Genomic DNA, 24,031 nt, shown 5'->3' on the forward strand with positions numbered 1-24,031 from the left:
CTCAAATATGGATTTCCAAAGCCAAGTCTGTAGATGCTTTCAGGATATCTCCACTTCCACTTCATCAAGAAATACATAGCTTTTCCCCTAAATCTACTCCTCCTTCTCACTTTACTGTTGATTTGTGGTATCACCATTCAACCAGTCTACTCATTCTCATAAACTTGTTGTACTCTCTAACCCTTCCCTGTCCCTCACTCTCATGACCAAAGCTTAAAGCTACTCATTTCAACCCTTCTCTTTTTTTTTTAGGTTTTTGCAAGGCAAATGAGGTTAAGTAGCTTACCCAAGGCCACACAGCTAGGTAATTATTAAGTGTCTGAGGCAAGATTTGAACTCAGGTACTCCTGACTCCAGGGCCAGTGCTCTATCCACTGCACCACCTAGCCGCCCCCAACCCTTCTCTTTTAAAATAAATAAAATAGAGAGATTATGAAGGAAAATTATATCAAATTAGAGTTACCAAGATATCAAATATACACATTCACAGTGCCCAGCTTAAGAACACCCATTCTATTCAACATAACCTGTTCAAATGGATACAAAACTCAATTATTCATTCTAACACATCATGTGTAGGCATACTTATATCTAAAAGTCCTCCAAAGATTAAGTAAAGATACGTTATATGAAAATGTCTACCCTCACTGGTGACTCCATTTGCCAGAAATATGTAATATTTCTGGTCCAGATCAAATCTTTTCGAACCAGGAAGACTAATATTTCTTCTAAAAGAACACTGAATAACTCCATCAGCCAGCCTCCATGCCATAGCTTCAAGGGTAGCCTACAAGAAAACACATATATAGTACAAACAATGGTTTTCTCAGCATTTTCAAATGACTGCCAAAAAGAAGTTGGTAATAATAATTCATAATTAGCATAGAATTCCAGAATGGGATGGTGCTTTAAAGGTCATCTAGTCCAAATGGCAGAGCTTGTTGAATTTCCTTTCTGTAAGTATGTGTGTGTGTGTTTGTGTGTGTGTGTGTGTGTGTGTGTGTGTGTCTGTGTGTCTGTGTGTCTGTGTGTGTGTGTGTCTGTGTGTGTGTTTGGTTTGTACTCAGTTATTATGTTTCCATTTTCTCACAGAAGATTGTAAAAGGTATTTTTTCCCTGTGATGAATCTCCCATTTGGCAAACGTTATGATTTTACCTTGCACCAGATTCTCCCAGGACCTAATGAACATCCTACTTAACTGAAAGTTTCATTAATTCCTTCAGGCCATCAGTGTCCAATCCATTTCTTGCTAAATAAGTTCCCTGGTGGGCAAAACCTAACAATAACTGGTTCCAGTTGATTAGGAATAACTACTTCTCCAACCAAGAATATCAGATTGTCAAATAACTATGAAAAATATCTTTCACATTAGGTGTGTTGTATGTGTATACATGTATGTGTATATGTGTGTGTATATATATATATATACACACATATAAAGTGATTGATTTTAAATTTCCCCCAAACTCAAAAGGAATGCAAGATGAGTAAATTTAAAGAATCCACTCCAAATGTTCACATGACCTATTTGTGCCCAACTTGTGGTAGAGAGTTCTGAGCTCAAATTGGTCTGATCAGCCACAGTCAGACACACTGTAATCTGACTCTAATATAGTGATGTCAGGTCCTCTCCAAGAATGAAGGACAGCAACCAACCAATGAACCAAAAGATCAATTCCCCCCAAAGGAACAAAAGTTCTTTAATGTCAGGAACTGTTTCATTTTTGATTTTGCATCCACATTTGGTCTGGCACATAATTAGTACTCAATAAATGCTTTTTAAGCAATTGACTGGCAATCTATGGTACATCTAATGGTCCTGGGAGACAATGGGGGCATCTCTTTGGAGCTTTTTCCCACTCTCTAATATATCACAGAATCACAGGTGGAAGGGGTCTCATAAGTCATATAGCCTGTAACTTAAGAAAAGGCAGAGCCTATCAAGGATACAAAATTCAAAATTTTTCAAAGTTCAGTAGGATCTGCCAGAGCTTATATTCCAGTTTCACAGTTTCGGATAATCCAGGGTCAGTTCCACTGGAGGCAACTGAGTTGGAACTTTTTAAATAAATAAATAATGTAATTGGAAGATCAATATTGTTACTGACTCCCAAAGATAAATCAAAGGATCAAGTGAGGGACCTTTTCCCCTAAAAAAGCAAAACCTACTGCATGGTAGTGAAAACTATAACTCTAAAAGGAGTTTTTGGATCAATGTGATGGGAGAGTGAGGACCAGAGCTATATTCTAAAAGGGATTTTGCTTCCCAACTATTCTGATTTGAGACTGATGTCCAATAACACAATTATAGCCAAATGGCCAACAAGGTTGAAAAGATGAAGAAGAATTTCCCAAAAATTTTAGATCATACCGAAGAATCTAACACAGGGTGACTTCGTCCAATCACATAAGAAGGATGTATATGCACAGTCTCATCTTCATGAATACATATGTATCCATCATCATCACCCTACAAGACATTTTAAAATGCAAAAAAGTTTAAAGGTTGTAAGAAATTATATTTTCCTAAAAGAGAATTGACAAATTTTAGAATACATTTTGATATTTGGTGGAGAAATAAAGGAGTAAACTGTTTGAATTAAAAGATTTTGAGAACTCTCCCATTTTCCCATTTATGATCTAAAGAATCAAAAGTATCAGATACAGGGATATTTGTGAGGCACTTTTTCTTTTACAATATGGAGTACGTGCAACTTACAGAGAAAGCATTAGCTATCAAGTGAAGATTCTCTGGTGCATGAACAATAGGGTATTTTTGTATCAGACCTGTTGATGAGTCAGTAGGGTCATAATTAACTGTAATCTGTCTTTTTCTCCCTCAACATCCCCTTTTCTAATAAATGAATCTTATTAAAAGTGACCCTGAGAGCACAAACCATAGCCTTCAGATTCCTTACTGGTGATGTCTACTTTTTAGATAAAGTCTATAGGTTTTAGACTTTTATTTACTCTAAAGTTCCCTTGATAGACAGCTTTAAATTAATTTGCTTCTTACATTATCTAAATATATTGGAACAGTTTCATAAGTCAGGGTAGAAATAAAGGGAACATTGTAAAAAAGGTACACCTTCATAGAAATTTGATGAAAAGAAGAAAGATGGAAATAGTCTGACATGCACCATAGATCTCAGATCAGCAGATTTCAAAGAGTAGATAGAATCCCATGGCCTAAAATTCCACAATAGACATCAACCCATGAGGAAAGGGAAACTCTCAGGAATGAAATTCCAAATACTCAAAGAAAAAACAATTAAACTGAGAAGGGAAAGTGGGAGTTATATAAACAATTTAATAATACATACATACACATACATATACACACACAACTCACCAGAGAATACATTTTTAAAAGACATGTATCTGAAAAGAAGATAGAAACAAGAAGAGGTATAACAGGATAAAGAGAGAAAAAAAACAGGATGACACTAAATTTTGTTGTTGTTCAGTTGTGTCCAATTCTCTGTGACCTCATGGGGTTTTTCTTAACAAGGTACTGAAGTGGTTTCCCATTCTTTCTCCAACTCATTTTTACCAATGAGGAAACTGAGACAAACAGGGTTAAATGACTTGACCATGATCATACAGCTAATAGTGTCTGAGGCCAGATTTGAACTTGGGCAGTTGAATTTGACTAATTTGAGATCTCATACTATATCCACTGCACTACCTAAGTGTCAACTAATTAAATACTGGGTGCTAAACTGAGAATGAGCTAAGAATGTGAAGTGAAGTTACATTTGAGAAAGGAGATAGCTCAGAGAAGGGATAGGATCACTACTCAGAAAAGATGGGAATAATATCTGACAATGGTTTGATCCTTCTGTTTTCTCAGCCAAGAACAAAGATCTTTAGACTAGAAAGGAAAAATAAAAATGTTCAAAAAGTCACTGTCCAAGAAAAGAAAGAAGGTTAACAGAACCTCCTTAATGGTAACATCTAGCAACTTATGAATTTAAAAAAGGTTTAAATCAACTTCATCCTAGGATACCTAAAGAATTAGAAAATTTAATTCTGAGCCACTTGGAGTAATGACTGAAAGACTTGAAGAAAAGTTACCAACAAGAGAGAGATTTTTGTTGACCTTTCAAAACTCTTTTTGTTGTAGCAAAGAACAGGAAACCAAATATATACCTAATCAAATAAGAAATAAGTGAAAAAATGGGGTATAAAAATATAATTGAATGTGCTTATGAAGCAAAAAGTTATTAATCTGAGTAATTTAAAGGAAAAATGAAAATCTGTATGAAATGAAGCACAGTAAAATAAGAAAATGAAAAATAATAGCAAACACTATAATTAGCACAATGCGAATTCAGTAGAAGGAAGCTAAACTCTGTCTGAAAACAATTAAGATCCAAATAGATAATTAATATAACTTTTTCATTCAAGCAAAAAGTTGGGGACTACTAGGACAGACTATGTCTGTAGTTATTTTACTGGATTTTTTTAATTAATTTTTTTGTTTGTTTCAAGCAATGACTCAATCTAGAGAAGGCACTACATGGGGCTTTCTCCCAGACATGATACAGATAGGATACAGCAATTTTTTAAAAATAGTTTTTAAATGTGCCTAAATAAACTAATCTTAATCCCTTTTTCTGAACAGCAATACTAAACTAATAGGTCATGGGAAAGGCATAGTTAACTTGGGTTTTAGCAAAATATATAATAAAGTGTCTCTTGTAATTCTTGAGCAAAATATGGAGACCTCAAAGATTCCTTCCACTTTTAAATACATGATCCTATGATAGAGTGGCAATAGGAAGCTACTGAAACTTCTTGAGAAGGAAAGAGCCATGATCAAATTGTGCTTTTATGATTATCAATTTGACAACTGTAGGGATATTGGACAGGAAATGAAAGGGGTTAGAGGCAAGAAGACTAACAAGGCAATTAACATCATAGAGTACAGAAGGATACATGTCAAAGATGTTGCAGAGGCAGAACCAACAAGACCTCTACACCAGTTGATTGAATGATGTACAAAGTGAGTGAGTAACTAGAAGAATAATATAAAATATTATAATTATAATTTGTATTATAAAATAATAAAATATCAGCAATAATATAAACATTAGGAAGAAGGAAAAGGATTTGGGGGAAAGATATTAACTTCAGCTTTGAGCATGTTGAGTTTGAGCTATCCATAGGAAAGCCTAGAGGAGATGTCCACTAGCAAACAGACTAGAGCCAGAAGAAAACCAAGAGCTTGGATGTACAGATAGAGAATAATCTGTGTAGAGAGAAGTGTTGAATCCAAGAGCACTGATGTGATCACCAAGAAAGTGCACAGAACAAGAGGGTTGAGAGCAGTCACCAGTAAAATACATAATTTGAACTAGAAGGAATAAATACATAGTTTTGTGTCATTTTAGTCCTACAATGTAAAGAAGGAAAGAATTACCTTTAAGTGAGCTCTTTGTCACCAAAAACAGGCAAAGCTAATATTATATCATGCAGCTTGACCACCCATCTTACTTATCTAAACTAGTTCTCAACTACTCTCTACTATTTCCAGAATTTTGATCAAAGGAAAAGCAACTTTTCCATAAGCACTGATATTCAAAGGAAAGTAATCTTATCAAAAGAAAGGTTCCAGGGGCAGCTAGGTGGTACAGTGAATAGAGCACTGGCCCTGGAGTCAGGAGGACCTGAGTACAAACTTGGCCTCAGACACTTAATAATTACCTACTTATGTGACCTCGGGCAAGTCACTTAACCCCATTGCCTTGCAAAAATTAAAAAAAAAAACTAAAAAAAAAGGTTCTAAAATTCCAAAAAAGACTTTGATCAAGAGCAATATCATTAGAATAAATAGAGAAATTTGTAAGATTATTGTTTGAAAGAGAAAACATAAATTTAGATATATGCATTCTGATTGTTTGCTTTTTTTAATCGATTTTTTCCCATTTCTCATATAATGGTATATATACAGGCAACTAGGTGGTGCAATGGATAGAGCACTGGCTGGAGTCAGGAGGACCTGAATACAAATGCAGCCTCAGACACTTAATAATTGCCTAATTGTGTGACCTTGGGCAAGTCACTTAACCCTATTGCCTTGCAAAAATCAAATCAAATAATAATAATAACTGTATATATTCACTACTTTGGAATGATATTCAATAGCAAATCCAAAATTTAGATTCTGTGTTTATCCAAAAGAATGTGCATATCACATTCACAAATACATGAAGATTAGAATTCAATCCAAGAAAATATATGCAAGTGGCTTCCCTTCCTTACTCTATCCAATGCAACAGGTTGATTGCTATAGATATCAAAATGAACAAAAACCAACTTTAGAGAAAAGAAGACTTTCCATTCATTTCATCAGTTTTGGTCATGAATGGTAGGGATCCAGGCTATCAAATCCTATACTCCCAATATAAGACCAAGTGAGAAGAACATGACAAATCAAGGGAGAAAATGAATATAATAATGCAGAAAATAATATAGAAAAACAGCCCAGAAGTAAGAAGGATAATGGAGAGCATTTAAAGAGAAATAAAAGGAGAGATAAACAGAAGTAGAATGGTTCTAATATTTTGACAAGTGAACAAATATGACTCATGATTTCAAAATAAAGATCATAAAATGAAGAACGTTATACTGAGGGATATCAGTGACCTAGATATGTATTCAAAATCTATCAAAAGCAGAGCTTCTGAAAAAATTGTTGATTTTAAATGCTAATAATTTTAATTCTCAAAAACTTTCCACACCTATTCCTGACATTGTTATCTAAGTTCCCATGCCCTTCAGGAGTCAGGAGTCCAGATTACCTGGCTGAGAGGCACAGTCTATTCCACTTGAACAAAGAGATTTGTTCCTCCACCTCCCACCTTATCATGACCACCCTAGTCACAATAGTGGTATGCACCATCCTATGACTCAAGAGTTTTTTGGAAATTGTTACAAAGATTATTGCCCCAAATATTTGACTCTTCTTAAAAATGAAAAGGTGGTCTTTTTTTGAAGCTTAGTCTAAATGCTACTTTTGGATTTCTTCTCTATATTTTTTTCTACTTTATACTTTTTTCCCCAAAGTGTGTTAAGGGTATGTGGGTGAAGATCTTGAAAACTGGGCAGAAACATTGTTCTCTTGAGATCTGATGTTCATTCTCTTAATATATAAAATTCATTATTACAGGGTCCTCAACATACCCCACCCCCAAGCTCTGTTAGTCCTCAGAATGAGTCTGCTTTTTTCAGCCAATTGATCCCTCCCCTATGTGTGATTCTTTCCATGTTGCCATTTTATTCTTTTTTGGGGGGGGTTGCAAGGCAAATGGGGTTAAGTGGCTTGCCCAAGGCCACACAGCTAGGTCATTATTAAGTGTCTGAGACTGTATTTGAACCCAGGTACTCCTGACTCCAGGGCCGGTGCTTTATCCACTGTGCCACCTAGCCGCCCCCGTTTTATTCTTAATTCTGTTTTTTTTTCTCACCCCAGTTTCCTGCTGGGTTCCACTTAAGATGCTTCACTATCTGTCTCATTACGTTATTATAAAGGAGATAGGACATTTATTCTTTTACCATGGGTAATATTCTACAAAACAACTGTGTTTTAATTGAGTGCTTCTGCATATGCCTTCTCCAATTTACCTTCTCCCTAGCTATTATGTGTTTCCTAAAATTGCTTGCGTTTTTGCTTATTGATTGTTCTCATATTCATATCCCAATTGCCCCCATCCTTCTCCTACCTCTGACTTCCAGAATCACAAGGTAAAATTCTTTTTCCATGTCAAGATTATTAAAAATACAAATACTTTGAAAAAATAAAAAAGAGGAAACCAAGAAAGCAAATGCTGCTCTATACTTAGAAAGGACCATACCAGAATGCATTCTTAGAAAAATCATGCCTAATTTATCTAATTCCTTCTTTTGATAATCCAAGATTATTCAAATTAAAGGACACAACAGTGTTCCAAATTTCAACAAAGAATTTTCCAAGGGCTCTAGTGATAAATTGGACAAGTTGGAGAAATGTATATTGGGAGACAATATAGATAGAGTGACTCAGGAACTGGTTTAATGGTTATTCTCTAAGACTTGTTGATTTTAAAGACATAGGAAGTTTCTAGCAGTGTGCAAGAAGTCTTCTTTGGCTGTTACTGTTTAATAGATTCATCAATGATTTAGATGGAGATAGAAATGGAATGTTTTTCAAATCTGAGGAAAACACAAATTTAGGAAGGATCAGATCAAATGCTACTTCCTATACTTCCTTTCATGGTCCTCTACATTTGTCAATACTCTCATCTACTCCAAATATATTATGCATTTATTGAATATATTGTTTATTTCTAGTTCAGTTCAATCTTATTTAACAAGTAAATAATATGTACTATGCACTATAGAGGGCACTGGGAATACAAAGGCAAAAATAAAACCATCACCCCTTCAAGGAGCTTCCATTCTACTGAGGAGAAACAATATCACTTTCATCCTATTGGTTCCTGGAGCAACATATATTAAATCAGAAGTATCAAACACATAATTACATAAGACCCACAACACTGTTTAATGTGGTATAACAAGATTAAAATGTACCTGGAAAATATTTAACATAAATAATTAAAAAAGAAACACATAAGCATGTAGTTTTCTAAGTCAATAGGCAGCCTGCAGGGATATGCAGGTATGGTTTAATGGTCTACATGTCTATTTGTTTGCCTTCACGGAAATAGCCTAAACCCCTTTCAGCAAAGGATCCTTCAAATATCAATTCAGACTTAACTAATTGAGACTTTCAGTTTTCTAGAGTAAAAGAAAATAAAGGGGAAAAGCTGGACCATGGTGCCTTCTTTAATCTCCTTAAGAAAAAAAAATTATTTGGGGCATCTAGGTGGCACAGTGGCTAGAGCACCGGACCTGGAGTCAGGAGGACCTGAGTTCAAATCCAACCTCAGATACTTAATAATTGCCTAGCTGTGTGATCTTGGTCAAGTCACTTAACCCCATTGACTTCAATAAATAAAATTTTTTAAAAAAGAAATAAAATTATTGTTAAGGACTTAATCATAATGCTAGCAGACAAATATATTAGAAAAAGAACTGGAAGACATTTATAGTTCAGGTACATTTCTAATTTCTGGCTTGTTTTGTATATAGAAATATCATATTTGGTTTTTAAGTTTAGAATTTGTTTAAATTATTTGAAAAGAAAGAAAAGAACTGTTCTAGAGTAGGAATAATGAGATTTATATTCTAGTCCTTGTATAGCTATCAACTACCAGTTCTGAAACCTAGGGAAAGTCACTGAATCTCTCTGGTGCAAGTGCAGGATATGATAAAAAAAAATATGTTATAGGAAAATTAATGCAACTTAGATACATTAATGCAAGAAAAGTATCCAAAATAGATGACATTTGGAAAACTGTGCTCATTTAATTCTAGAACTGAAGGAGGACTTATGGCCCCCTCTTGAAACCCCTAAATTCATAAATGACAACTGAATCCCAATGAAATAAAAGTGAATTGCCCTGGGGGTAGTTAGGTGACTCAGTGGATAGAACACTGACCCTGGAGTCGGGGGGGGGGGGGGGGGGGGGGGACCTGAGTTCAAATCCATCCTCAGATACTTAATACTTACTTTTGCCTGTGAAACCTTGCACAAGTCACTTAACCCCATTGCCTTGCAAAAATTAAAAAAAAAGAAAAATGAAATGCCCAATATCACACAGCAAAAAAGTAGGAATTGGTACTATAATCTATGACTTCTGACTTAGTAAAATAGATTAATTAGATTAATGATGAAATTAATTCTATGTGACTATAAAGGAGTTAAAAGATTAGAAGATAAAGGTAGATTTCAGCACATAAAGAACTTTTTTAAAACAGGCAATATTTATAAGAAGGTGACCTTCCCTTCACTAGAAGTGTTCAAGCAGAAGATGACTGACTGATTCCCTATTAATTATTATTCCCTATTAATTATTATTACCTATTAATTAACCCTAGATAATTTTGAAGGGAGGGTAAAAGGTATAGACAAACTCAAAGGTTCTTTCCAACTTTATAATACATAAAAAATATCCATGGGTTTCCTACATGTTTGCTTCAAGGGCAGCCCACAAATTCCATATTTGTACAAGCACCAATAGAGAAATGAAATACAGAATCTGAGTTGGAAAGAACATTAGCAACTATCTAAGCCCAACTTGTTCCTGTCTGAGAAAGTTCATTAGTCCTTTCCTTGAAAATCTCCAGTGAAAGGGGAAACCCACTGCCTCACAAAGTAGCCCATTTCACTATGGGATGGTTCCAAATGTTAGTCTTTTCTTCCATAAGTATTATATTTACCTCTTATCCTTTCTACTCGTTACTTTTCCTTCTGTCTTCTGGGGTCAAGCAGAACAAGACTATTTATTTTATTTCATAAAATAGCCTTTTTTAAAATCTGAAAACAATTATCATGTTCCCTACTGAGTTTTCTCTTGACTAGGTTTCACATGCCTCTTTCGCTTCAACCATCTTCATATGGCAATATCATGAACCCTTCACCATCCTGCTCTTTTTCATATCCATAAAAAATAGTTCAATTAAAATCTGCCCTTCTCAGTTTTAGAGCTAAGATTATAACACAATCTACTCAACTTCTGATTAGAAACCATTCCTCACATTCCATTTCATAACTTCATGGAGAGTTATACTTACCATCCACTGATCATGAGACAATGCAAAAGATAAGTAGCCATCATTAGGACCACTCATTTCAATCAGCACAGAATGATTCTCTCTCTCAAAAGAGAGAAAAAAGCAGTGACGCTCATTCTCTGGATCACAGTTCACAGGATTCCTGATGCAGAACTTTTTTTTCCCACAATCCACTGCACTGAACTAGATCAGCAGAAAAAATAAAAGCAGGTCATTGACAATGAATGGCATAACAGACCCTCCATTGAAATGATGGTTTTCAGAAGAATGAATCTTCCCAACAAAACCATTAGATAAGAGAACAAAGATGCATCCAAATTGACTAACCTAAATGAAGGGTAATCAACATGATAGTTAGATTGTGAACTTTTAACCCATAATTAATTTTAATGAAATCCTTTGAAATTACAACTGAAATTGGTCTGCAATTATGTCAATGTTACAAAGTCCTCTTCAGTCTACAAAATGCCTTTTAATGCTACTCAGGAGCAAAGTCTCTAATAAACTCTGCAAACTCTGATACTTGCTTTGTGCAATTCTGAAGGCATAGTTAAGACCTATTTTTTTTTCTTCTTTGCCTTAATAAGTTTCATTGTTTTGCAAGAATGAACTAAGAAAAAACCCCTGAGAACAAGTTATAGATATAACTTATAAGGGCCCACAATCATAGAATTTAAATGCAATACAAAAAATGCTACTATCTGAAATAACTATAAAGAAAAACATTCAGTTATTTGGACACCTATTTTTGAATGATGAATGGGGTATATAAACTAGCCCAAACTGACCTCTAACCTGTGGGTGCACTGAGTCAAATAGAGCAGGCCAGAGGCAGCTAAGTCAAAAATAAAATAGCAGTTTTACTTCAGAGGAGGAAAACAGGTTTGTAAACTAAAGTCCTTCTGAGAATGAGGGCTTGTGGCAGGGGTAAGGTTTTTAAGCCTGAAAACCACAGAAAAGGCAAGACCTAACACAGTCAATCTTAGGTCCTGAGTAAACAAGATCCACAGTAAGTCCACACTTACAGGTATTTGGGGCTTGATGCAAGTATTCTTGGGTACTGTGAGAAAAGTCCCCAAGTTATTAGAATCATTGAATCTTGTGATTGTCCTAAGTCATAAGAGTCATTGAGCCTTATTCTCACTCAGTAGGGTACAGAACAAGAGTTAGAGCAAGAACAGGAGTGAAGCACCTTAGCACCTAGCAGTTTGGTTCACTTAGTAGTTACAAGCATGGAGACTGTCAGAAAATTTGACTGACCACTTTCTGCAGCAGTATATCAGTGACAGCCCCAGTCTCAGGCTAGAATCCCCTGGAAATGGGGAAATCATAAGTCCCAATTCTGGGTTTTTGCTGTGGTTGATTGCCATATGACATGACAACTATGAAGAATTCTGAGAAACCTAGGAAGATTTTGTGCATTTGCAAACCAGGTTAATGACAGTGATCACCAGCCTTTTCTCCATTTCCCCTTTGTCTCAGGAGATTTAAGTTGTCAGACCCTGTTATAATAATTAGAATCTTTTTAGACTAGAGGAAATATAATGTCCTTTCAGAAACATGTCTTCTACTGCTTTATGAAATATATATTAAATAAAAAGTTAGGAGTACAATCACAATTACTCAGAAATGCTAATTAGGAAAATCTTAACGTTTTAGGAAATGTTTTGGCTCTTTGATTTAAGTTCATTTTCTTTCATAAAACAACCTAACTAACCCTTGGCCTTTTTATATTTGAGACAAAAATTCAAGTTACCAAAAACATTTGGGTAAAAAACACAGGTAATCAACAGAGATGTGCTGGAATCAGCTCTAAACCATTCCTGAAAATCAAAGTGTAAGCACTGACATCTGAGAAATAGCAAATGCTACAAATCAGTGCATGGATTTGCATGGATCAATTGTTTGGTTGATTATCTCTAGACTTAAGAAAGTGATGGAGAAAAGATTGATAATGCAGAGTAAATTTAAAAGTGTGTCATGTACATTTTTTTGTATTTACCAGCACACCTCTGATATTATATTACATTGTCTTTTAATAGACAAACTTGGGGAGAGGAAGTAAAAGAAAAAGCTCACCTCTTTTTCAATATTCAGTCCTTGAAACCACACAGTAATTTGCTTCAGTCTGAGTGGCCTACTCTAATATACCTATAGGGTCAATGATTCATTCTTTTTTTCCGTTCCCTGACTATCCTGTGTCACTGACCCTTTCTGTCTTCATTCTTGAAAAGCTCCTCTTGTCTCTAGGTCTCCAACTTTACTGGTCTTCAACTCTCTTGATATTCCTCTCAGTGGTTTAACTAGACCTGCTCTCTCCTGGCTCACCCCTTGAATCCTAGAATCTGAACTGCTTTGCTACTTTATACAAGCCCCACAGAGTGTGAATATCCTCTGTCTTCCCAATATGATGATCTTCCTACGTGGCATCACCTCACTTCATACAGAAGCCTTCACTCCTTCCAAATCATTGAAAGGGTTTTTTTTTTAACATCTAATCAAAATGCTTCTGATTGATCGATTGATTCAATAGAGGTTCCTAGCTTTGTCCTTATTAGTTCATTCCTCTGATTGATTCAATAAAGAAGTCTGGGATCTCTATAATTTCTGAAGTAGGGATACGCACTACTCTTACACATTACTGCAGAATGAATAGGCAAGACCAGAACAGTGACTATAAGATGTAAAAGAAAAAAATACTCTAAGGAAGTCTAACTCTGGCTAAATTAAAAAGCAATAATGGTCCCAGAGAACACAGGATTAAAACATATCTCCCTTTTCTCTACAGTATGGTGGGATTCTATGGGAACTGATCACAAGTTCTCAGCTGAGTTCACTTTTATTTTACTTTTTCTCTTTGTTATAAAGAAGGAATAAATTCTGGGGAGAGGGAATGGGGAAAGGAAGCAAAAAAGCGATGAAGGAGTATTATTTGAAATGACAGTAATTATAAGCAAAAAAAATTTAAAAACTTTTAAAATATTACTTACCAATTTTTTTAGATTAATGATGGGATTTGATGTTAGTGAAGATACTGTGGTAGTTTGCAACATTGTAAAAGGATGTACATTTGATGGGAAAAGTAAAGGGCTGGGAATCCTTACCCAGTAGACTTTGTCCTTCTCAACAACAGTGGCTCTGAAATATCATACTCATAGTCAGAAGATATTCAAGACTGGTTATGCCTTAGTGATCAAATAACAATTTTAAGAAGCTCATAGCAAAACAGTCCAGGCATAGGCAGGCACACAGAGCAAGTTATTGCTAAAAGCACTAGGAGCAGTGGAAGACAAATCTTAGAGGTGAAGGACATTTTCTTCTCTCTTTTTTAATATCTTTTTCCTTGCTGTTTTTTCTTTTTCCTATCCCTCTTTTCCTTCTACAAACACTAGTAGTAGCCCAGAGCATTGCTTAAATTCTTGCCATTTAGGGTCAAAATAATCTATTGTACCAACTCTGGGAGCTTGAGATTTGAGTCATAAAACATATATCATGTTTCCATTGAATATACACACAAATACATTCAAGTAGGAAATTAGCTACCTGAAAGCCACTACCAGTCTTGCCTTGGGTCACATGTCCTTTCACCCATTTCCACAACATGAAGGGGAATTTTATTATAGATTTGAGTTGTAGGATATTCAGTTCATAGCTTTTTGGCTATGTATTGCCTCTTTAAAAAAGGATAAGGAGAAAGGAGGGCACAGGTAGTTAATTTTATACAAATTTTATGATCCTGTGTAATGGAATATTAATATATCATAAAAAATAACTAAATTAATGTTTAAACAGAAATCTGGGATGACTTGTGTGAACTAATTCAATGAAATGAGCAGAATAAGAATAATTTATTTAATCACATGAAAAAAATTTGAAAAATTTGATCAATCAATTCAGTAACCCATTATGATTCTTGAGGCCTTTTGATGAAGTCTGCCACTTCTTGACAGAGAGTTAATGGACTCAAGATGCAGAATAAGGCATATTTTTGGACACAAAGTGAGGTTTGGTTTTGCTTGACTATGTCTATTTCTAAAAGTCTTTTTTTTCCATTTTCCAATGGTAGGGGAAAGAAATTAGAGAATGGAAGAGAAGGGGAAAAAAAGAAAGTGAAGATGGAAGGAAGGAAACAAAAAGACAGGAAGGAAGGAAGGAAGGAAGGAAGGAAGGAAGGAAGGAAGGAAGGAAGGAAGGAAGGAAGGAAGGAAGGAAGGAAGGAAGGAGGAAGGGGAAGAAGGAGAAGGGAGGGGAAGGAAGGAGGGAAGAAGACAGAAAGTAACAGATAAGCAGGTAAAAGTATTATATACTTTAAAAGAAAAGCAAGCTGTATATACTAAAGAGCTTCATTTTTTGTATAAGCCTCTTATTCCATTCTACTATATATGTAAGATTTAGTGTTTCTTAATTTAAGAATAATATTTTTAAAAATAAGTTATAAGATAACTGCAAAATAATCTGCTCCAAATATCATATTTTAGGAAATTATCTGACAACTTAGAAAGCATCCAGAGAAGGATAAGCAGGATGATAAAAATGTCTCAAGATCAAGTCACATGAAAAATACTGGAAGTAATTGTTATGTTTCATGGTGGTAGGGAAGGTTGGAGAATAATAGCAATCTTCATGTGGAGAGTTGTCATATAGATTGGGAACTAAATTTATTCTGCTTCATCCCTGTAAGATGAACTGAGCTCAAGGTGGAAATTATGAAAAAGTAGATTTTAGTGTTATATAAGCAAAAATGTCCTAATAATTAAAGCTGTCCAAAAAGGGAAAGGGTTGCCTTAGGAGCTAGAAGCTTCCTCTCACTTTAGTTCTTTAAGCAAAAGTTGGATAACCATCTATATGGGATATTCTCTACTAGAAGGTCTCTGATGTCATTTCTATAACAAATTAATGGCTAATTTGTGGTCATTTAAATATATAGAATAATAATAATAAATTTGAGTTTTGTTGTTTTTTTAGTCCCTAAACTATGTGGATTGGGTCCTCAAGTGATAAATTTCTTAGGTGCAAAAATTCAGCTATTTAGTAAAAATAATGAATTCCATGGAGTGATCACATTGTTCAAATCTGCACTGCATATTTCCATTAGACTAGAGTGGGTTACCATATTTTACATAATTACAACTTCTAATAGTGAAAATTAGAATATATTTGATAATTAATTATTTGTACTAATTGGTACCTAACCATAGTTCAATAATAGGCTTTCTAGGTCAGGAAAGTTGCTAATACACTAGAATTCTGCTATTAGTGCCAATGTCCTGAGTACACATGAAGAACCTCATCAAAGTCATAAATTTTTTTACTCACAGAAATTGTACAGCATAATCAATATTGCTAGGTGCATTCCAATAGACCTGAACTTGGGATTTTTTGGATGGACTCGTATGACTGACAGCTGAATCCTGAAAAATGAGACAGTGATCCAATGCCCTGAGAAGACTGAAAAAGTTATTACATAACATATTGTATTAAAGTACAACACAAACATTCTCATAAGTCCAAATATAGAACAAGAGGCCCAGTACTTAGAAGATAGTTGTTGATTGATTGAAAGCAGATTCATAACCACACTTTGAGAACTTACTATCATCTCCAGAAATGTAAGAATTAGGGAATATACACAAAATGTAAGACTACATAAATCCTCTTTTTATCATGATTCAAGAATATTTTCTGAAAATGAATGTTTTTTAAATAAAATAGTTTTTATATAATATAATAAAACAAAATAATTTGAATAAAATAAAATAATTTTCACCTTTTAAAAACTATTAAGAGCAAATGTTAGCAAGAATAAAGGATGGGGAAATGTCTCAACAAAAAGTAAAAAAGATGAAAAAGAAAAATATTCCCCAAAGTTCTAATGATAAGTAAAAAATGAGGAGGAAGGGCTCAAGGAGGGAAAAAACCTTAAGATCTGGTCAGAACTATATGTCTGAGCTTCAGTCATTAGTGTGACTGCAAACAAATACCTTAACTTTATTTTTGCTTTATCTTGTGACTTTCAATATTCAAATGTTTAAGAATTGTTGAAAAATACAATGGTACCCTTTAAAAATAAAATAATACCTCTTTGGGAGGGCAGCATGTTTTGTGGAAAACACACTGTCTCTAGAGTCTGAGGACCTGATTCAAATACCATCTCTGATATTTATTTCTTTTGTGACCTTGGGGAAAAGTTTTCTCATTTGTAACATTATTGGGGTGGACTTCCAAGGTTCCTTCTAGCTCTGAATCTATGATCCTAAATTTTTTTCCTGATTTCTTCATCATTCATGTTCTCTTCCCTTTCACCAAAAAATATATTGCATTTATTTCATTTGTGTATATGGGGGAAGAGGCATTAGGCAGAGGAATATGTGTGTGTGTGTGTGTGTGTGTGTGTGTGTATACATTTACATATATATGTATATAAATATATATATTTAATTTAACTACATACAAGTTGCTTTCCACCAGTAAAAGATAAGTATATTGAGGGCAAAGACTATTTCATTTTTTTCATGTGTATACCACAATGTTTGGCACTTAGGTGTTTAATAAATGCTAGTTGAATGAAAGAATATTTTTACAGAGAAATCTTCCCATTCTCCTAAAAAATAAGTGCATCCTACCCTCAATAGATACATTAGTATGGCACATGCCCTTCTAGAAGACTGAAGAAAAAACTAATTTTTCTTGCCTCACATTCTGAAAGCAGACCAACTTTTATAGAAAAAGAGAATCATGGTCTCAGGGCTGGAATGGATTTGGACTTTAGTCCAAACCCTCAATTTACAGAAAAAGAATCTACGGGTCAGAGAATTTAAGTGATTTGCCCAAGATCACACAGTTAAAAAATAATGTAAAGGTAGGATTTCAACCCAGGTCTTCCTAACTCCAAGTCTAGTATTGTACTCACTAGGGCCATGATGCTTCAATAAATATGAAATTAAATTTCAATGGAATTAATATTAATACCATATTCTTCCAAGTTACCACTGAATCACTCAGACTTTGGATGTGTATGTGTACATTTGGAGAACAGATAAAACAGTGAAAATGGTCTGATTCCTAGAGGGCTGGCAAGATATTACAAATCACAAAAGGCTAATAATCATCCAATAACATGACACAAACATATACTGACTTCAGGACATATATTTTCTTGCAGCAACCACTACCAAGAAACATAAATAGGGAGGACAGAGGCAGCCAATGAAAGACTATTTCTGACACTCCCTCATACCTCTTTGCCGGCACAAGTCAGTAGCTGGGACACCTCCTTGTCAATCAGAGTGAAGGAGCCAATGACATCACTTTTGGAATTCTTAGCTTTTCGAGCTTCTATGAGAAATCCTTTAAACTGTGGTCCAGACAGAGTAACTAAGTGATGAACAGACAAGAAAATGAAGACAATCAAAAGACCACAAAATAGTGAAAGAATGTTAGATTTGAGTCAAAGGTATTGCTGGCATATTGTGATCTATGTAACTGATGTTGAGTGAACCTTTCTGGGTCTCTGTTTCCTCATCTATAAAATGAAAGGAGTGAACTACCCGACCTCTGTGGTCTCTTCTGCCTCTAATCTATGATCCCATAAACTTTGAAAAGACAGTGTTTTAGAAGAATCATTTTTTTATCTAGTCCCAACAATGGTCAATTTCAAAATTTTCACAAAATCTCCAAACTGGAAAGGACCTCAGTAGTTATCCAGTCCAATTCATACCTGAAAAAAAGAATCCCTCCTGCCCCTATAACAAACTCAAAAATGTTCAAGAACCCTTTGCCTGAACACTTCTAGGTTACTCTTTGGAGAGCATAACTGGTAATACTACCATTGAGTCAAAGAGAACAAACTATGGAGGCATATATCATTCCACATTGCTTTCCTTAATTAGCTAAAGCAATTCACAACTCTGTCAAAAATGCCTCTTTTCCTCCCTCTTTGATAAAAACTGCTGGGATAATTGGAAGTTAGTATGGAAGAACCTTAGATTAGACCAACACCTCACACCCTTTACCAAGATAAGATCCAAATGGTTACAGGACATAGACATAAAAAACAATACTATAAGCAAATTAGAAGATCAAGGACTAGTCTACCTGTCAGATCTATGGAAAGGGGAGCAGTTTATGACTAAGGAAGAGTTGGAGAACATCACTAAAAACCAATTAGATGATTTCGATTACATTAAATTAAAAAGCTTTTGCACAGATAAAACCAATGTAATCAAGATCAAAGGAAAAGTAGTAAATTGGGAAATAATCTTTACAACTAATGATTCTGACAAAGGACTGATTTCTAAAATATACAGAGAACTGAGTCATATTTTTAAAACAAAAAGCAATTTCCCAATTGACAAATGGTCAAAGGATATGCAAAGGCAATTTACAGATGAGGAGATCAAAGCAATCCATAGCCATATGAAAAAATGCTCTAAATCATTAATTATTAGAGAAATGCAAATTAAAGCTTCTCTAAGGTACCACCTCACACCTCTCAGATTGGCCAGTATGACCAGGAAGGATAATGATCATTGTTGGAAGGGATGTGGGAAATCTGGGACACTATTACACTGTTGGTGGAGCTGTGAACTCATCCAACCCTTCTGGAGAGCTATTTGGAACTATGCCCAAAGGGCAACAAAAATGTGCATACCCTTTGACCCAGCAATACCACTACTGGGTCTATACCCTGAAGAGATGAGGAAAAAGGGTAAAAACATTACTTGTACAAAAATATTTATAGCAGCCCTGTTTGTGGTGGCAAAGAATTGGAAATCCAGTAAATGCCCTTCAATTGGGGAATGGTTTAGCAAATTGTGGTATATGTATGTCATGGAACACTATTGTTCTATTAGAAACCAGGAGGGATGGGATTTCAGGGAAACCTGGAGGGATTTGCATGAACTGATGCTGAGTGAGATGAGCAGAACCAGAAAAACACTGTACACCCTAATAGCAACATGGGAGTGATGTTCAACCTTGAAGGACTTGCTCATTCCATCAGTGCAACAATTGGGAAAAATTTTAGGCTGTCTACAAAAGGAGAGTACCATCTGTATCCAGATAAGGAGCTGTGGAGTTTGAACAAAGTACAAGGACTATTCCCTTTAATTCAGGAAAAAAAAAAACCCAGATGTCTTATTGTTTGATCTGGTTACCTCTTGAGAATTCTGTTCTCTTTAAGGATATGATTTCTCTCTCATCACACCCAATTTGGATCAAGGTACAACATGGAAACAAAGTAAAGACTGACGGAGTGTTATCTGTGGGGTGGGGGTGGGGGGGAGGGAAGCAAGATTGGGGGGAAATTGTAAAACTCAAATAATATCTTTAATAAAAATGAAAAAAAATAATAAAAAAATGCCTGTTTTTCCATAGTCCCTCTCGCATCTATTTTCTTTTTTGTGTGAACTTTATCCATCTAGTATGTGTGAGATTAGAATCTCAGAATTCTTTTTAATTTTCATTTTTCTAATTATTAGTGATTTAAAGCATTTTTCATATAACTATTAACTTGAATTTCTTACTCAGAAAATTACCTGTTCATATCCTATGATCATTTATCAATTGGAAAGTGACTTTTATTCTTATAAATATGATTCCATTTACTGTATATCTTAGAAATGAGACCTTTATCAGAGAAATTTGGTATAATTATTTTCCCCCATTCACTTATTCTCATTTTAACTAACCTGGTCTTGTATATGCCAAATCTTTCTAACTTTATGTAATCAAAATTGTGCATTTTACTTTCTGCAACCCTCTATATCTCATTTAATTTTGAACTCTTCCTTATCCATAATTTCTTCCTTGTCACCCTTCTAGGTTGTTACCCTTTATGCCAAAGTTATATATTCATTTGAAGTTTATCTTGGAATGTAGTGTGAGATCTAGTTTCTATTAGGCTACTTTTAAATCTTCTTTACATCCTTCCCTGATTAGTGAGTTCTTAATCCAATAGTTGGAATTTGGAGGTTTATCAAATACTAGGCCACTGTCATCATTTGCTTCTGTATATTAAATACCTAAGTTCTTTTACTGATCAACTTCTCCATTTATTAACCAGTACCAAACTGTTTTGATGAATACTGTTTTGTAGTATACTTTGAGATTGAGTACTGCTAGATACCTTTCCTTCCTATTTTTTCCCATGATTTCCCTTGAGATTTTTCCCCTTTTGTTTCTCCAGATGAATTTTGTAATTAATTTTTCTACCTCTATAAAGTAACCCTTTGGTAGTTTGAATGGAATGACACTGATTAAATTAATTTAGATAGTATTGTTACTTTTACATATTGGGTTTGTCTTCCCATAAACAATTATTTAGCTCCAACTTTTTTATGTAGAGTGTTTTGAGGTTGTATTCATTAAGTTTCTCTGTGTGTCTCAGTATTTTATATATTCCATAGTTTTTAAGACAATCTTTCTTTCTATCTGTTCCTGATGGATTTTTTAACTAACATACAGAAATGTCAGATTGATGTTAGTTCATTTTATATCTTCAATCTTGCCAAAGTTATTGTTTCAATTAGAGTTGCTAATTTTTAGTTGGTTCTTTAAACCATAATATCTACAGAATGATAATTTTATTTCCTCTTTGTCCATGTTTATTCCCTCAATTTCTTCTTATTTCTTATCATTATAGTTAACATTTTTAGCACTACATGAAATAATAACAATGGACATATTGCCTTGACTTTGATCTTATTTGAAAAGGTCTTATTTACTCTTATTACAGATAATGCTAGTTTTTAGTTTTAAGTAGATACTACTTATCATATTAAGGAAAGTTCCATTTATTTCTATGCTTTCTAATAGGGTTTTTTATGGTTTTTGCAAGGCAAATAGGGTTAAGTGGTTTGCCAAAGGCCACACAGCTAGGTAATTATTAAGTGTCTGAGGCCGGATTTAAACTCAGGTACTCTTGACTCCAGGGCCAGTGGTCTATCCACCTAGCCACCCCTCTAATAGGTTTTTTAACAGGAAGAGACAATGTAATTTTTTTCTGTTCTAGTAAAATAACTGTATTTATTTTTGTTTTTTTTATATTGATAGTCAATCAAGCTTACAGTTTTCCTAATATTGAACCTACCCTAAATTCCAACCTTCAGTCAATATTTCAATATCATCCAATACTGAACTAACTCTAAACATAAGTCCAATCTGGCTGTAATATGTAGTCTTTGTAGTATGTTTCTATAGTCTTGTTCTGCTATTTTATTTTAAAGTTTTACATTAATATTCACTAAATATATTGGAATATAGTTTTCTTTCTCTATTTTTACTATCCTTGGTTTAGTTATCAAGGTCATGATAATAGGATAAGATGGATAGAGAGATAGATAGAGGAGGAAAGAGAGTTAAGAGAGATAAACATATAAATAGGCACAAGCATATATAGCATCTGATATTGGGGTCAAATTATTGAAAATAATGTAAATGTCTAAAGTGGTTATAAGATTTGAGAATATTAATTTTTATATGGAAATGTACATCCTTCATTGAAAAATAAAGGATTAATAAAAGAACAAGATGTAGCAAATCAAAGCATAAACAGGGTATAGCAACACAAATACCTGTGATAGTATCTCCTGGAAGAAATGAGGTCTGATTCACTTTGACTTTATGAATTGGATCAGACTGTGGAGTAGCTCCATGTCCAGGTACCATCGTGTGACAGGCCTCCATTACTTTTCCATTTGCATAATTTGCTACAGGACTAATCAGCTGTAGAAGCACCCAAATACCAAGAGTAAACTCAGGAACCACCATCTTAAATAGAAAATAGAGGAAGAAATGGAATTTTTTTTAATCTAGTAGGTTAGATTTTGATAGAAATAACATAGCTCAATATCACAAAGCAATTTTAGAAGATATCTACTTATTTTTACTCCCAATATACATGTTCTCATCCTCTTCCATCTAATTAGAAAAGTGAACTGAATTTGCTATAATCAAGTATAGTTCCATCTTTTTCCCTTACCCCTTCACCAGTGAATTTGAGAAACTTAAAACAAGAAATAAAGTAAACTTTAGTGCATCTCCTTAAGAGGTGACCCCTTGTTCAAACTGTCAAACTTTCTAAAACCCTGAATTAATACATCTTGATGTTGCATTCTGACCACTTGTTTAATCACCAAAAACACATTAGGCAAGCTAATTTCAATCATCTTTGATAAACTAACATCTTGTGCTTCATTAGAGGCTCAGTGGAGGTATCTCCTCCTAGTCCGATAGTTATTAGTCATTCTCTCCCTACTCAAATGGAATCACATTTATCTGTTTAAATGTTGTATGTACCTATACACCTACCCTGCCCTTGTAGAATGTAAGCTCTTTGTATCCCTAGCACCACATCTTGAACATAGTAGGTACTTAATGGACTTATTCTTTCCATTAAGCAATAGTTCCAACTATATTACAGAATTATATATTCCAATAAAATAAAATTCTTAACTTTTAAAATGCAGTCTTGAGGATACTTGGATTTAAGATATCATTAAATATATCCAAAGAAACCTTAATCACCTTTAAAAGGATCAAAACATTAACAGCTGTTCTCTATATAGGAGAGGCAGAAGGATCACTCTTCTCAGCAGTTCCCCAAAAGAAATGAAAGCCTGAAACTACAGCTGAATTTACAAGCAATCAGCAAATCAATTTACAAGTAATTACTAAGAAGAAGTTGCATTCCATGAGAAAGGTAACAAGTATCTACATAGTTATATACTAAATATATGTCTCTGTGTGCATAAAGATAATTTTTAGAGGACAGCACTAGCAGTTGGAGGAATTAGAAAACACTTCATATAGAAAAGAAAAGCTTACACTTGAGCTAAGACTTGAAGGAAACCAGATATAAGAGGTAGAGAAGAAGGAATGTGTTTTATATGAGACATGAGACACAAATGTCTTAAAAACTATTCTAAAACATGAAACTATGTTATCCCTATCAAAATCTAACCTTCTAGACTTAACTTTCCATCATGTCCTCCTTCCTTCCACAGAAAACTCATAGAAAAAAATCTCCATATTCTGTAAGATTGAATCTACCAGGTACTTATATCTAATCAACACCTTCTGCTTGGATATCTTAGGAGCTTTCCATCATGCCATACCCACACTTTCTTCCTCCTTCCCTTTTTAGTTTCTTTTTGGGTATAGTTTTTTTTCTCCATTAGATTGTGAGCTTTTTGAGGGCAATAGCTGTCTTTCTTTTTTTATTTGTATCTCTAGCATTTGGCATAGTGTTTGACAAATAGGAAATACTTAAATGTTTAATAGCTGACTGACCAACAGAATTAGGAAATGGACTGCAGGAGAGCCAGTTTGATTGCATGATGGGTTAGT

The 24,031-nt window shown here is 34.4% G+C and overlaps 1 protein-coding gene across 2 annotated transcripts in view; it reads right to left on the bottom strand.

Annotated features, from left to right (window-relative positions):
- LOC141488283 (ferric-chelate reductase 1-like) overlaps window positions 1-22,458 on the bottom strand; it is a 49,935-nt gene extending 27,477 nt beyond the window's left edge. For both annotated transcript variants that reach the window (XM_074188242.1, XM_074188241.1), the window contains exons 1-7: window positions 22,258-22,458; window positions 17,922-18,058; window positions 16,001-16,095; window positions 13,675-13,822; window positions 10,685-10,867; window positions 2,373-2,471; window positions 643-787 (exon numbers count right to left, since the gene is read on the bottom strand). In XM_074188242.1, coding sequence (XP_074044343.1) covers window positions 643-787; window positions 2,373-2,471; window positions 10,685-10,867; window positions 13,675-13,822; window positions 16,001-16,095; window positions 17,922-18,058; window positions 22,258-22,453 — 1,003 coding nt within the window. In that variant the 5' untranslated portion in view covers window positions 22,454-22,458. The remainder of the gene's footprint in view (window positions 1-642; window positions 788-2,372; window positions 2,472-10,684; window positions 10,868-13,674; window positions 13,823-16,000; window positions 16,096-17,921; window positions 18,059-22,257) is intronic.
- Between the last annotated feature and the right edge of the window lie 1,573 nt (window positions 22,459-24,031).

Source organism: Macrotis lagotis, chromosome 5 (assembly GCF_037893015.1).
Source record: "Macrotis lagotis isolate mMagLag1 chromosome 5, bilby.v1.9.chrom.fasta, whole genome shotgun sequence".
Classification (NCBI taxonomy): domain Eukaryota; kingdom Metazoa; phylum Chordata; class Mammalia; order Peramelemorphia; family Peramelidae; genus Macrotis; species Macrotis lagotis.